Source organism: Scyliorhinus torazame, chromosome 17, assembly GCF_047496885.1.
Source record: "Scyliorhinus torazame isolate Kashiwa2021f chromosome 17, sScyTor2.1, whole genome shotgun sequence".
NCBI lineage: Eukaryota > Metazoa > Chordata > Chondrichthyes > Carcharhiniformes > Scyliorhinidae > Scyliorhinus > Scyliorhinus torazame.
Window position 1 is genome coordinate 53,685,873 of NC_092723.1, and position 13,307 is coordinate 53,699,179.

At 42.6% G+C, this 13,307-nt stretch overlaps 1 protein-coding gene across 3 annotated transcripts in view; it reads right to left on the minus strand.

Moving 5' to 3' along the window:
* LOC140393875 (protein phosphatase 1 regulatory subunit 12A-like) overlaps positions 1-13,307 on the minus strand; it is a 323,102-nt gene that overhangs the window by 117,519 nt on the left and 192,276 nt on the right. For all 3 annotated transcript variants that reach the window (XM_072480443.1, XM_072480442.1, XM_072480441.1), the window contains 3 exons: positions 7,966-8,149; positions 6,064-6,185; positions 3,443-3,484 (listed from right to left, as the gene is read on the minus strand). In XM_072480443.1, coding sequence (XP_072336544.1) covers positions 3,443-3,484; positions 6,064-6,185; positions 7,966-8,149 — 348 coding nt within the window. The remainder of the gene's footprint in view (positions 1-3,442; positions 3,485-6,063; positions 6,186-7,965; positions 8,150-13,307) is intronic.

Consider the following 13,307-nt stretch of genomic DNA (forward strand, 5'->3'; position numbering starts at 1 on the left):
ACTTTAGCTAGGGGCCTTATTTACGTCAGCTAGGAACCTTGTTTCTTACTTAACTCTTCCATTGTGATCGTACGGTACTAGTCTACACTCCTTTTTATTTGTTCATTCATAGTCCCAACTCAGTTTTAAGCAATGAATTTGATTAAAAGATTGAAAAACAAAACTCACCTGGACCTACTCACAAAATCAGTTGCTTTGGTTGGTCCCACACCACTTTCTGAACTGACGTTTGTATTTATCCTTCTCCTCACCCACTCGTTCAAGCTCCCGGCTCCTCTCGCTCTTGCTCCTTCTTCGCTGCTCCTTGCTCTTAAAGAATTTATAACTGCACTCACCCAATTAGCTCTTTTTGATTTCCTGGTTCTGCTTTCAGAGTCACTTCTCCTTTATTTTCCAAGTTTAGTTCCCTAACTCTTATCTTTTTCAGTTACAGCTATTTATATACAGTCCCTAATATCGGTTATTCACCAACGAATCAACTTAGCGCTTTCTTGTGATGTCATTGTTGGTTGTTTCCTTGAACCCCAACGAGCTGTTTGAACAGCTCCTGAGTTGCCAAAGGCCCTGAGCCTCGGGATTGTCTTTATATTATCCATAGTACAGTTGTCCCTCACAGGTCCGATGCTCTCTCTTCCCGAAGGCAAGTGCTGTCCCTGAGCCTTGGGCTGTCTTTATCCTCTTCCCAAAACAAGGTGTCCTCGCAGGTCCTGTGTTCTCTCCTCCCAAGGGCAAGTGCAGGTTCTGTGCCTCGGGCTATCTTTATCCTCTCCCCAGTACTTCCAAGCAATAAGTGGGTGTGTTTGGGTGTTTAAGAAGCCTTGGTAAGTTGCTACAATGCATCTTGGAGAGGGTACATAGAAACATGGAAAATAGGAGTAGGCCCTTTGAGCCCGCTTCGCCATTCATTATGCTCATGGCTGATTATTCAACTTAGTAGTCCGTTTCCCACTTTCTCTCCCCCCCCCCAACCCCAATATCCTTTGATCCCTTTTGCTCAAGAGCCATATCTAACTTCTTCTTGAAAACATACAATGTTATGACCTCAACTACTTTGTGGTACTGAATTCCACAAGCTCATCACTCTCTGGTGAATAGATTTCTCCTCATCTCAGTCCTATAGCATGTACACTATAACCACAATGCACCGCTGTTGGAGGAATGAAAAGGTGGCACTCAAATGGGCTTTGTCCTGGATAGTGGTGAATGTTTAGAGGGCTGCAGAGTTAGAATCACAGAATTACTAAGTGCAGAAGGCGGCCATTCGGCCCATCGAGTCGGCACCAATCCCTTTTGAAAGAGCATCCCACCTAGACCCCCCCCCCCCACCCCCCAACCACCACATCCCACCTTTTGGACAGAGGAGAAATTTAGCATGAACTATCCACCTAACCCGCACATCTTTAGACTGTGGGAGGAAATCGAAGCACCAGGAGGAAACCCACACAGACATGGGGAGAAAGTGCAAATTCTACACTGACAGTCACCAAAGGTTGGAATCAAACCCAGGTCCTAACCATCATGCCACCCACAACTATTACATACCTTTGTTAGAAACTCCAATAATATACTGGTGCTCTGTCCAAAATTATAACTACTGTTAGGGAATCTATAAATAATTTCCATCCGCATTTTCTAACCCTTGCCATTTCTAATCTCCACCCCATACTGATTTTACTTCCTGATTTTGAGTGATGATCCTAACTGACCAATATTATCCTTTATTATTACTGAGGCTACTCCTCACCCTTTATCATTCTGCCTGCCATTTTCAAATGTGTGCTTTGGAAGATTTATTTCCCAACCGTGAGCATCTTGTAACCATGTATCTGTAATAGTAATTACATTTGAACAAATTATCTCTATTTGTATCACTAGTTCACTTACTTATTGCGAATGTTCTACACATTCAGCTAAAGTGACTTTGATTCACAACTTTAAAAGTGGGGATGCTGGCTGATGATTGCATGATTTGAAATTCCCCAGCTATTGAAACCCAAATGCAGCAAGACCTGGGTTGACAGGTGGCAAGTAACATTTGCCACACAATTAAGTGCCAGGCAATGAACATCTCCAGCAAGAGAGAACTCCCAAAGTCAGGAGTGTGATGAAATACTCTCCACTTGCCTGGATAAGTTCAGCTCCAACAACACTCATGAAGCTAGACACTATTCAGAACAGAGCAATCTGTTTAACTGGCACCCCATCCACCATCTTCAACATTCACTCCCTGCACCATCGACACACAGAGGCAACAATGTACACCATCTACAAGATGCACTGCAGCATCTCGCCAAGGCTCCTTCAATATCACCTTCCAAACCCGTGACTGCTATCACCTCAAAGGACAAGGACAGCAGATGTACAGGAACACCATTTGCAAATTCCCCTCTAAGCCACATCTTCCTGACTTGGAACTATATCATTGATCTTCACTTGTGCTAGGTCAAAATCCTGGAATTCCCTTTCTAACAATATTGTGGATTTATCAACATCATATGGCCTTCAATGGTTCACCACCACCGTCTCAAGGGAATTTAGGGATGGGCAATAAATACTGGCCTAGCAAGTAATGCACACATCCTGTGAAAGAATAGATAATGAACCAGAATGAACTTAAAACTCTTTGGCAGTTCATGATTGTGTTATTCTTCAGTTAATCAAATGCACTGCATTTCCGAGTCAATTCTGGAAAGTTTGTTTTTTCCATCATCAATTTCCCCAAGTAAGCAATACTACATTTTTGATCAATGTGCTTTAATTTTTTTTCTTTTCCTTCTAAAAAAAAAAAAAATTTAGAGTACCCAATTCATTTTTTCCAATGAAGGGGCAATTTAGTGTGGCCAGTCCACCTACCCTGAACATCTTTCGGTTGTGGGGGTGAAACCCATGCAAACAAGGGGAAAATGTGCAAACTCCATACGAATAGTGACCCAAGGCAGGGATCGAACCTGGGACCTCCGTGCTGTGAGGCAGCAGTGCTAACCACTGTGCTGCCTATAACTTTTACTATTAACTTGAAACACAGATATAGCAAAACAACTTGTGTTAGGTAAAAGGGATATAGAACTGAATGCTATTTGTTAAACTGAAGCAAGTTGCTCAGATCCGTAACATTTTAGCTTTTCAGCAACAGAACAATGAACACAGGCCATTGGCAGACTACTCAGAAATGTATTTACCTGGAGAAGAAAAACTGACATTGCTCGCTCTCTCGCTGCTAGGTCAAGTGCTCAGTTTATAGATACGACCAAGATGTGTAACCATGTTCCACTTTTGTCTTAAATTGTCCAGTCTGTTTTACATTGATGGTTATAACGCTTTTACAGTACTGTTTCCAGTGCAAACATTGAGGATAAAGAAAAAGATAAAACTATATAAAATGCAAAATCTATTTCCTTTACTTCACACCTGCTTAGAGGATCATCTTTAAACTCAAGCTTACCCGGATGTCTTTCTCTTCCCATTTTCCATCATTTTCATCACCCTAAAGAAAAGCAAAATTATGCTCAGAAACTGAAACTCCAATTTACATCTCACACACACACACACACACACACACACACACACACACACACACACACACACACACACACACACACACACACACACACACACACACACACACACACACACACACACACACACACACACACACACACACACACACACACACACACACACACACACACACACACACAATTTCTCAAACAATATTGCAAATATGTTCACATCTGTACAGTAATATTCAAATCAAACATGGCTCATTTCCACTAGTTTATCCACAAGCATTTTAAATTATACATGGCTACAATTTAGGCACAAAACTCCAATATGGTACACAGTTGCAAAAAATATCCAGACATTTGATTTATTTTCTAAATATTTTTGGGCAGCACGGTAGCATTGTGGATAGCACAATTGCTTCACAGCTCCAGGGTCCCAGGTTCGATTCCAGCTTGGGTCACTGTCTGTGTGGAGTCTGCACATCCTCCCCGTGTGTGCGTGGGTTTCCTCCGGGTGCTCCGGTTTCCTCCCACAGTCCAAAGATGTGCAGGGTAGGGGGATTGGCCATGATAAATTGCCCTTCGTGTCCAAAATTGCCCTTAGTGTTGGGTGGGGTTACTGGGTTATGGGGTGGAGGTGTTGACCTTGGGTAGGGTGCTCTTTCCAAGAGCCGGTGCAGACTTGATGGGCCGAATGGCCTCCTTCTGCACTGTAAATTCTATGATAATCTATGATAATCTATGATAATCTATGATTTTACTCAATGTTTAAGTAACATTTTCAACTTGCTCACTGCAATAAGCCCATGGTGAGCTGGCTGATAAACTACAACTACTGATTTTTAGTGTGCCTGTCATCATTCACTTTATTGCATAACGGATCCAAAATTGGTTACCGGTGAACAAAAAAGGGGCAGCAGAGCAGCACAGTGGTTAGCACAGTTGCCTCACAGCTCCAGGTTCGATTCCCGGCTTGGGTCACTGTCTGTGCGGAGTCTGCACGTTCTCCCAGTGTCTGCGTCGGTTTCCTCTGGGCGCTCCAGTTTCCTCCCACAGTTCAAAGATGTCCAGGTTAGGTGGATTGGCCATGCTAAAATGCCCTTAGTGTCCAAAAAAAGGTTAGGTGGGGTTACTGGGATAGGGTGGAGGCGTGGGCTTAAGTAGGGTGCTCTTTCCAAGAGCCGGTGTAGACTTGATGGGCCAAATGGCCTCCTTCTGCACTGTAAATTCTATGAACATGAACAAGAAATAAAACTGTCCAAATTTCACAGCACATTTTCAGAATGCTTGGATATTAGAGGAGTTTAAAATTATGGAAGGATGGGATACAGTTGGTAGAAGTGGATAGTTTCCTGTAATTTAAAATGTCAAGAACGAGAGGTCACAGACACTAGATTAAATGCAAGAGATTTAGAACTGAGGGTAGGAGAAGCGGCTTCACACAAAGTACGGTGTGGTGGAATTCATTTCTAGCATTAGTGGTTGGAAGAAAGCTGCAGTGTTGAAGATTAGATTGGATAAGTGGACGAAGGAAGAGAAGTTGATGGGGATGCAGGAAACAGAGTGGGTTAATGTGATTAGGATTATTTTGTTGAGTGGAGGCCCTAAACTGATGCAGGCTAGTAGGGCTAATTGCTTATTCAAGATTAAATTCATTCCCATGTATTGGGAGCAATTTTCAAGATATCAAGTTCAATTCAAGGTCAAACTAATTTTTGCATCAACTCTCAGCTTTTAATTTGTTAAGACAAGCATCCAGCAGTTATTCAATGTATTCATGCATATTTTCTTGAGAGTTCTTTTGGGCTCAAAGAACATTCATTCTTTAATGCAACAGTAAAAGTTTTTACCGTTTTCCACCTACCCAAATTACTTGAACTGAATACACAATTTGATGCCACAGGCTTGTACTTACTGGGAATGGGGCTCAAGAGTTCCAAATCCCATCTCAGTCAGGACTATTTATAATCCGTAGATACCGCTCATCATATCAAGGGTAGATGTGGGCCCAGGTGAAAGGCTAAGATTACTGCCCTCCACTCAACAAAATAATCCTAATCACATTAACCCACCCTGTTTACTGCATCCCCATCAACTTCTTGTCCTTCATCCACTTATCCAATCTAATCTTCAAAGATGACTGCATATCTCATCTGTATTTCTGTTATCAATAAACAGTAGTTGTGTTTCAACTTACAAACCTGGTGACTCTAATTATTGGACAGACAAGGGCCAAAGATTTCTGGAATTTTTATACAAATTATTGGTCAATTCAGTTGCGTTGGGACTCCGGGGCTGGAATTGACTGCACACGAGCCCAGGGTGTCGTAACAGAAGTATTACTAATTTTTTTTGCAGAGCTTTTTGATATTTCAGAAAAAGTCGAGGCAATTTCTAAATTTCTATTCAAAATAGAGTAAGTAGTACTGTCCAAAGAAAAATGTTAACATTCATTATACATGTCTCACTTTAAAATATATTTCAATTGTTACAAGAAAATGTTGTTTCTCCAAAGCCAAGCATTCACTCAGTATGTAACACATCAGTAAGAAATACTAACGTCTTGAGTCCAGTATGACACTCCAGTAGATCGCCTCTTCTCCCTGGGCCGTCGTCTTTCTCTTATTGAGAGCTGCCGGTCATTAACATCTTTGTCGTCTTCATTTGTTTTCTCAGAGTCATCTTTTCAAAATAAATCACAAACGAGAGCTATTTCATTTTATTAACCATTACTAATAATGGTTAAATCTGCCATGCATGTGAAAGTTATACAAACTCAAACAATCTTTCATACGAGAACACTTCACTTGTCATATTAGAACTGGGCGAGGGGGAAGGATTAATGGGAGGAAGGGAAGCTGCATGCATGAACGAGAGGGAGGATATGTGGGAGTGGTGCAAGATGAAAGTGGAGCAAAAGGAAATGGAAGTAAAGGGAAGAAGAGGGATGCAAAAATGGATGGGGGTGGGAGGACAGAAGAGGTAACAGAAGGCAAGTCAGTGGGGGAGGATTGGATGGAGAAAGGAAGTTTATCTTAGTAGGCGATTAGTTGGACAAAAAAAATACTTTGTGGTTTTTCATTGGAATTCTGGTTTATCTCCAGTGTTTTGGTTTAGGCTTCCAATCTTTAATTTGATATCTTTAACTGATGTTTTGGAGCACTGATAAAGTTGTATTTTTGTTTTTTCTTTTTTGTTGGGAGCACCTTTGGCTTGCACATTAATTGCTGTGCTATGTTCTTTTGAGAGATTTAATTGAGGCTTCACTTATCTTTATAATTTTCCTGAGAATATTCTGGTTTGACTGTTGGAGTTTGAAAGATATCTTTAAGCATGCTGAACATTGCTGAAGTCATCCACTGGTCAGTTTCTTTCATCTCGTCCTAATGATTTTTTTTTTTTGGCATTATACATTTTTCTTCTTTATGCTTCTCGACACTTTTGATAACTAATTTTTTTAATACTTATCATTCGAATGAAGCGTTATGCATTTTCTTTTACCTGATTCTGTCATATAATATTATTATCACAGGAAATCACCTACAGCAAACATTTCTTCGGATGGCTGATACTATTCTGCCATTTTTAATATGCACATGTTATCAAAATTTACATTGAAAAGTAACTGTTTAAAGACTCGATCAACTTATCAAGATTAGATAAAATCAAGAGAAAGCATTAGACTTTCTAAATTGGATGAGCCCAGCCAAATCTTTTTCTGTCTGTTTCAGCAAGGGTGAATTTAAAAAATGCCAATCTCAAACTGCAGCAAACGATGGCTAGAATATTAGTGCATACTGTGTTACAAGCTCATTGAGCACTTGTTTGACAGTTTAATATGGAAACATCTGCAACAGTTTCAAAATTCATTTTCAGCGTTTGCGATTTCAATTACTCCACTATTGTCGGCTGTGTCTTCAATTGCTCAGGCCCCAAGCACTGGAATTCTCTCACCACCTCGCTTCTCTCCTTTAAGATGCTCCATACAAACTACATTTCTAACCAAGCTTTTAGTCATCTTGTCTAATGGGCGGCACGGTAGCACAGTGGTTAGCACTGTTGATTCACAGCGCCGGGGTCCCAGGTTCGATTCCCAGCTTGGGTCACTGTCTGTGCGGAGTCTGCACGTTCTCCCAGTGTTTGCCTGGGTTTCCTCCCATAAGTCCCGAAAGACATGCTTGATAGGCGAATTGGACATTCTGAATTCTACCCGTGGATCCAAACAGGCACCAGAATGTGGTGACATGGGGAGTTTCACAGTAACCTCACTGCAGTGTTAATGTAAGCCTACTTATGGCACTAAAAAAGATTATTATCTCATGTGGCATAGTGCCAAATTCTGCTCCATGACATTCCTGTAAAGTATGTGGGATATTTTAATCACATTAAAGGCATTTCATAAATGCAAACTGTTATGAGGTCAACAAACATAACTGATTATTTGAGCAGATTTAAAGATTACCATTGCTCTCCATTTCCTTGGATAAAGTCCTTGAGTGCGAGATGTAAGGTGCTTGATCTATAACTCCATTCAGGCGGTTTAGTTGGGTGCCTGAATACGAGAAGCTGCCTGATGTGGAAGGCGATGTGAGAGATGCAACTGGACTATCTGGTTGTGATGTATATCGTGATTGGCGATACCCAGACTAATGACAAGGAAAACAAAATGCTTTAAAATTCTGAACAGTTGTTAGGAAATAATTATACAACACTTCTATCATATAAATGTTTATTTCGAGTCAAAGTGGGATAGAGTATCCGCTTTAGGTGTAATCAGTGATCTGCGTGCACATTGTTTTCAAAATAGCTTTAGATTGGGAATTTCTTTCTAAATTACGTTCAAAATATGTGTGTATATCAGTGAATGTAAAATCTGCCGTGTAGGGTATGGTCCATGGAAATTTAGATCCAGATTTTGGAAATGTAAAAAAAAACAATCCACCCATTAACATTGGTAGATAGACCAAATTTACCTTTTTTAAAGAATGTTGTGGGTTGTTTTATACAAAATGGGGTTGATTGTTTTACAACATTGTGGATTGTCTCAGCCACTGTGGTGGAATTTGTCACTGCTGCCAATATGTGAGCAGTGTTTTCAGAGCAGGTTGTTGGATGTGGATTGATCGCAAGCCTGCTCAGCGGGATGGAATGCCTTGATAATAATATTTATGTTTTAGCTTTGTAGATAGACAGCATCAACCAGGCAGGAAAAAGTCTCAAGAGTTGCATAATTGTAATAGCGTTGAGTGAACACAGAAAGGCAGAGGTATGTACAGTACTGAATGCGGTCTTCACTTTTAAGAGCATTTTGAGGAATTTGATCAATAGTGCCAAATAATATTCATCAGCAAAATTAAAGCCCATGGAATAAACAGGATGGTGGCAGGAAGTTCCAGGAAAAAGTAGTGGTGAACGGCTGGGGGTTTTTTTTTTTTTTTTAAACTGCAGAAAAATACACAATGTGGCTCCCCAGAGGTCAGTAATATGGCTATTGTTTTTCGATATATATTAACAACAGGTATTCAGAGCAAAATTAAAAAATTTATAGGTGATACAAAACTTCGCAGTATTGTGGACTTGAGGGCAATATTGATATGACTTCAAGAGGGCAGACAAGCTGGTGAAATGGGTGGAAACATGCAGATGAAACTTAATGCAGTGTGAATGGATTCATTTTGGTAGGAGTGAGGAGGGACCATAAGGTTATAATTTTAGAAGCTATGGAGGAGCAGAGGGACCACAAAGTACATGTGCTCAAATTGTTAAAACTGACAGGACAAGTTGAGAAAGTGGTGAATGAGGCACATGGATTACATAAATAGAGACATTTTATTTATTTATTCATCTATAGGATGTGGGTATCAAGGCCACATTTGCTAATTACCCTTGAAGTGGCTTGCTAAGTTATTTCAGAGGGACGTTAAGAGTCACCCACATGGGGTCTGAAGTCATATTGAGGCCAGACTAGGTAAGGATGGCAGTTTATGCTCCTAAAGAACTTTAGTGAAAAAGATGGATTTATGGTCACCCGTACTGATACTAAGGTCACGATTCAGCGGAGTCAAGTTAAAGACCTTTGAACAGCACGTTTAGCGGGGTGTTTCTCAGCGGCTGCAGCGCCAAGAAACATCCTGTAAAGCAATGACTGTATGCAGTTTGCTTTGGGCTACGGGAGTTTGTCCCCACCAAGGCTGCACTCAAGAGGGATTTCTTGCTGGCAAGCTGGAAAGACTCCTCCCAGATCGGGGCGGCATTTTGGTAGGCTGTCCCGAACTCCACTAGCCCCCAAATTTTTTGACTCCCCCCACCTTGGGGAGTAAAGTACCAAGCCCCCCACGGGCCTGACACCAGGCAGTTCGAGGGCGGGATGACCACGGTGCATGGGCGGCAGTGCATCTATGCTCTGTCCCTGACCACGCCGAGGGGGGGGCTGCAATGGCCTGGAAAAACCCCTTCCGATGTCGTTATGCTTGGTCTATGTTTGTGTGGACCAGTACCAAACAGTGCACTGGTAAGGTCTCCCAAGCGGCCTGAGAGTCTCAGGCGGGTGAATCTGGCATCCGGGTATTTAAATGAGCTGGAAGTCAGGTGACTTGCATAAAGGTTCGCTCCAGGCGTGGAGCCAGATTTGGGGTTTGGGCACAATTTACCCATTGCACCCGGATCCAGCAGGGCATAATGGGGTCACTGAATCGCGCCCTAAATTTCAATTCCAGATCTTATTAGTCAAAGTTAAATTGAACCAGCCCACTTTGAACCCTGAGCAATGGGCCTCTGGATTACGAGTCCAGTGACGTTAAAGGGGAAACAATGGCATAACGCACAGAAAGCACACCTTATTGCAGCTCGAACTAGGGTAGTCATAAATCTTGGGTGCCACACGTTAGGAGAATGTGAAGGAATAAAAGCGAGGGAAGCGAAGATTTAAAAGGATGGTTCTTGGATTGAGGGACTTCAGAAGCATTGCGCAGGTCAAGGACACACAGCCTGAGTGAGAGAGATACAGACAGAGTGAGAATTCGGTAATTTGGTGCAGTGAGGTAATTCGGTGAAGAGTGGGAGAAGGTGCTTTTTCCCTACTGTTTTGTTCTCTCTTTCTCTTCGGGCCTAATTTCGGGAGCCGTTCGAAGGAGGAGGAGCAGTCTCTGTGAGTATAAAAACCTAACGGAAACTTCCTGTTTTCCAGTTTTTTCCCCAAAAGTGACGTCAGAGGGAAGCTGTGATCTGAGTGGTTGATAGCAAATCTGCCCCAAATTTAAAAAAAAACACAGCTAAACTCATAAACTTAAATTAAACTAATTAATTAATTAGTGATGGCTGGTCAGGTGATGTGCTTGAGCTGCTTGATGTGGGAGCTGGCAGATCCCATTGCGAGCTGCAGCGACCACATCTGCAGTAAGTGTTGGCTGCTCGAAGAGCTCCGGCTCAGAGTTGATGAGCTGGAGTCTGAGCTTCAAACACTGAGGCACATCCGGGAGGGGGAGACTTACCTGGACACTGTGTTTCAGGAGGCAGTCACACCTGTCAGAGTAAGTAGTTTAAATCCTGCTAGTGGCCAGGGACAGCAGGGTGTGACTGCAAGTCAGGCAGGTAAAGGGAACCAGCAGTCAGGAACTCAGGAGCCTCAGCCCTTGACTCTGTCCAACAGGTATGAGGCACTTGCTCCCTGTGTGGATGGCGAACAGGGCTGCAGGAAGGATGAGTCAGCTGACCAAGGCACCATGGTTCAGCAGGCCATTCAAGGGGAGGGAGTAAATAGGCAAGTTGTAGTTGTAGGGGATTCTATTATCAGGGGGATAGATAGTATCCTTTGTGAGCAGGATAAAGGGTCCCGCATGGTATGTTGCCTGCCCGGTGCTAGGGTGTGGGACATCTCTGACCGGCTTGAAAGGATACTGGAGAGGGAGGGGGAGGATCCAGTTGTTGTGGTCCATGTCGGTACCAACAACATAGGCAAGTCTAGGAAAGAGGACCTGTTTAGAGATTATAAAGAGCTAGGATTCAAATTAAAAAACAGGTCCTCAAGGGTCATAATCTCCGGATTACTGCCCGAGCCACGTGCAAATTGGCATAGGGAGGCAAGAATAAGGGAAGTTAACACGTGGCTGAAAGAGTGGTGTGGAAAAGAGGGGTTCCTTTTCATGGGACACTGGCATCAGTTTTGGGACAGGGGGGACCTATACCGTTGGGATGGTCTCCACCTGAACCGAGCTGGGACCAGTTCTGGCGAAAAGAATAAATAGGGTGGTCAATAGGACTTTAAACTAAAGATTGGGGGGGGGAAGGAAAGTCAGGGAACCAAGAGATGAAGTAATCAGTGGGAAGCGTAGCTGCTTAGGAATACAAAAAAGCACGAAAAGACAAAACTCAGCAGAGATTACAATAGTCCCCATCCCATAAAATATGACACAGTGTATGTAAAGGCTCAGTAAACCAAGGTCCACCACACTAAGAAAACAAAAAGGGACGGTCAATAGAGAATTAAAGGTGCTATATTTAAATGCGCGCAGTGTACGGAACAAGGAAGATGAGCTTGTGGCCCAGATTGTGACTGGCAGGTATGATGTGGTAGGCATCACAGAGACGTGGTTGCAGGGGGTTCAGGGCTGGCAATTAAACATCCAGGGATTCACAACCTATCGAAAAGACAGGGAGGTGGGCAGAGGGGGCGGGGTTGCCTTGTTAATTAGGAATGAAATTAAATCAATAGCACTAAATGACATAGGGTCCGATGATGTGGAGTCTGTGTGGGTAGAGTTGAGGAACCACAAAGGCAAAAAAACCAGAATGGGAGTTATGTACAGGCCTCCTAACAGTGGTCAGGACCGGGGGCACAAAATGCACCACGAAATAGAAAGTGCATGTCAGAAAGGCAAGGTCACAGTGATCATGGGGGACTTCAATATGCAGGTGGACTGGGTAAATAATGCTGCCAGTGGACCCAAGGAAAGGGAATTCATTGAATGTTTACAGGAGGGCTTTTTGGAACAGCTTGTGATGGAGCCCACGAGGGAACAGGCCATTCTGGACTTAGTGTTATGTAATGAGCCAGACTTGATTAAAGATCTTAAAGTAAGGGAGCACTTAGGAGGCAGTGATCATAATATGGTAGAATTCAATCTCCAATTTGAAAGAAAGAAGGTAGAATCAGATGTAAAGGTGTTACAGTTAAATAAAGGTAACTACAGGGGCATGAGGGAGGAACTGACGAAAATCGACTGGGAGCAGAGCCTAGTGGGAAAGACAGTAGAACAGCAATGGCAGGAGTTTCTGGGAGTAATTGAGGACACAGTGCAGAGGTTCATCCCAAAGAAAAGAAAGGTTATCAGAGGGGGGATTAGGCAGCCATGGCTGACAAAGGAAGTTAGGGAATGCATCAAAGCAAAAGAGAAAGCCTATAATGTTGCAAAGAGTAGTGGGAAGTCAGAAGATTGGGAAGGCTACAAAAACAAACAGAGGATAACAAAGAGAGAAATAAGAAAAGAGAGGATCAAATATGAAGGTAGGCTAGCCAGTAACATTAGGAATGATAGTAAAAGTTTCTTTAAATACATTAAAAACAAACGGGAGGCAAAAGTTGACATTGGGCCGCTCCAAAATGACGCTGGTAATTTTGTGATGGGAGACAAGGAAATAGCTGAGGAACTAAATAAGTACTTTGCGTCAGTCTTCACAGTAGAAGACATGAGTAATATCCCAACAATTCCGGAGAGTCAGGGGGCAGAGTTGAATATGGTAGCCATCACAAAGGAGAAAGTGCTAGAGAAACTAGGAGGTCTAAAAATTGATAAATCTCCGGGCCCA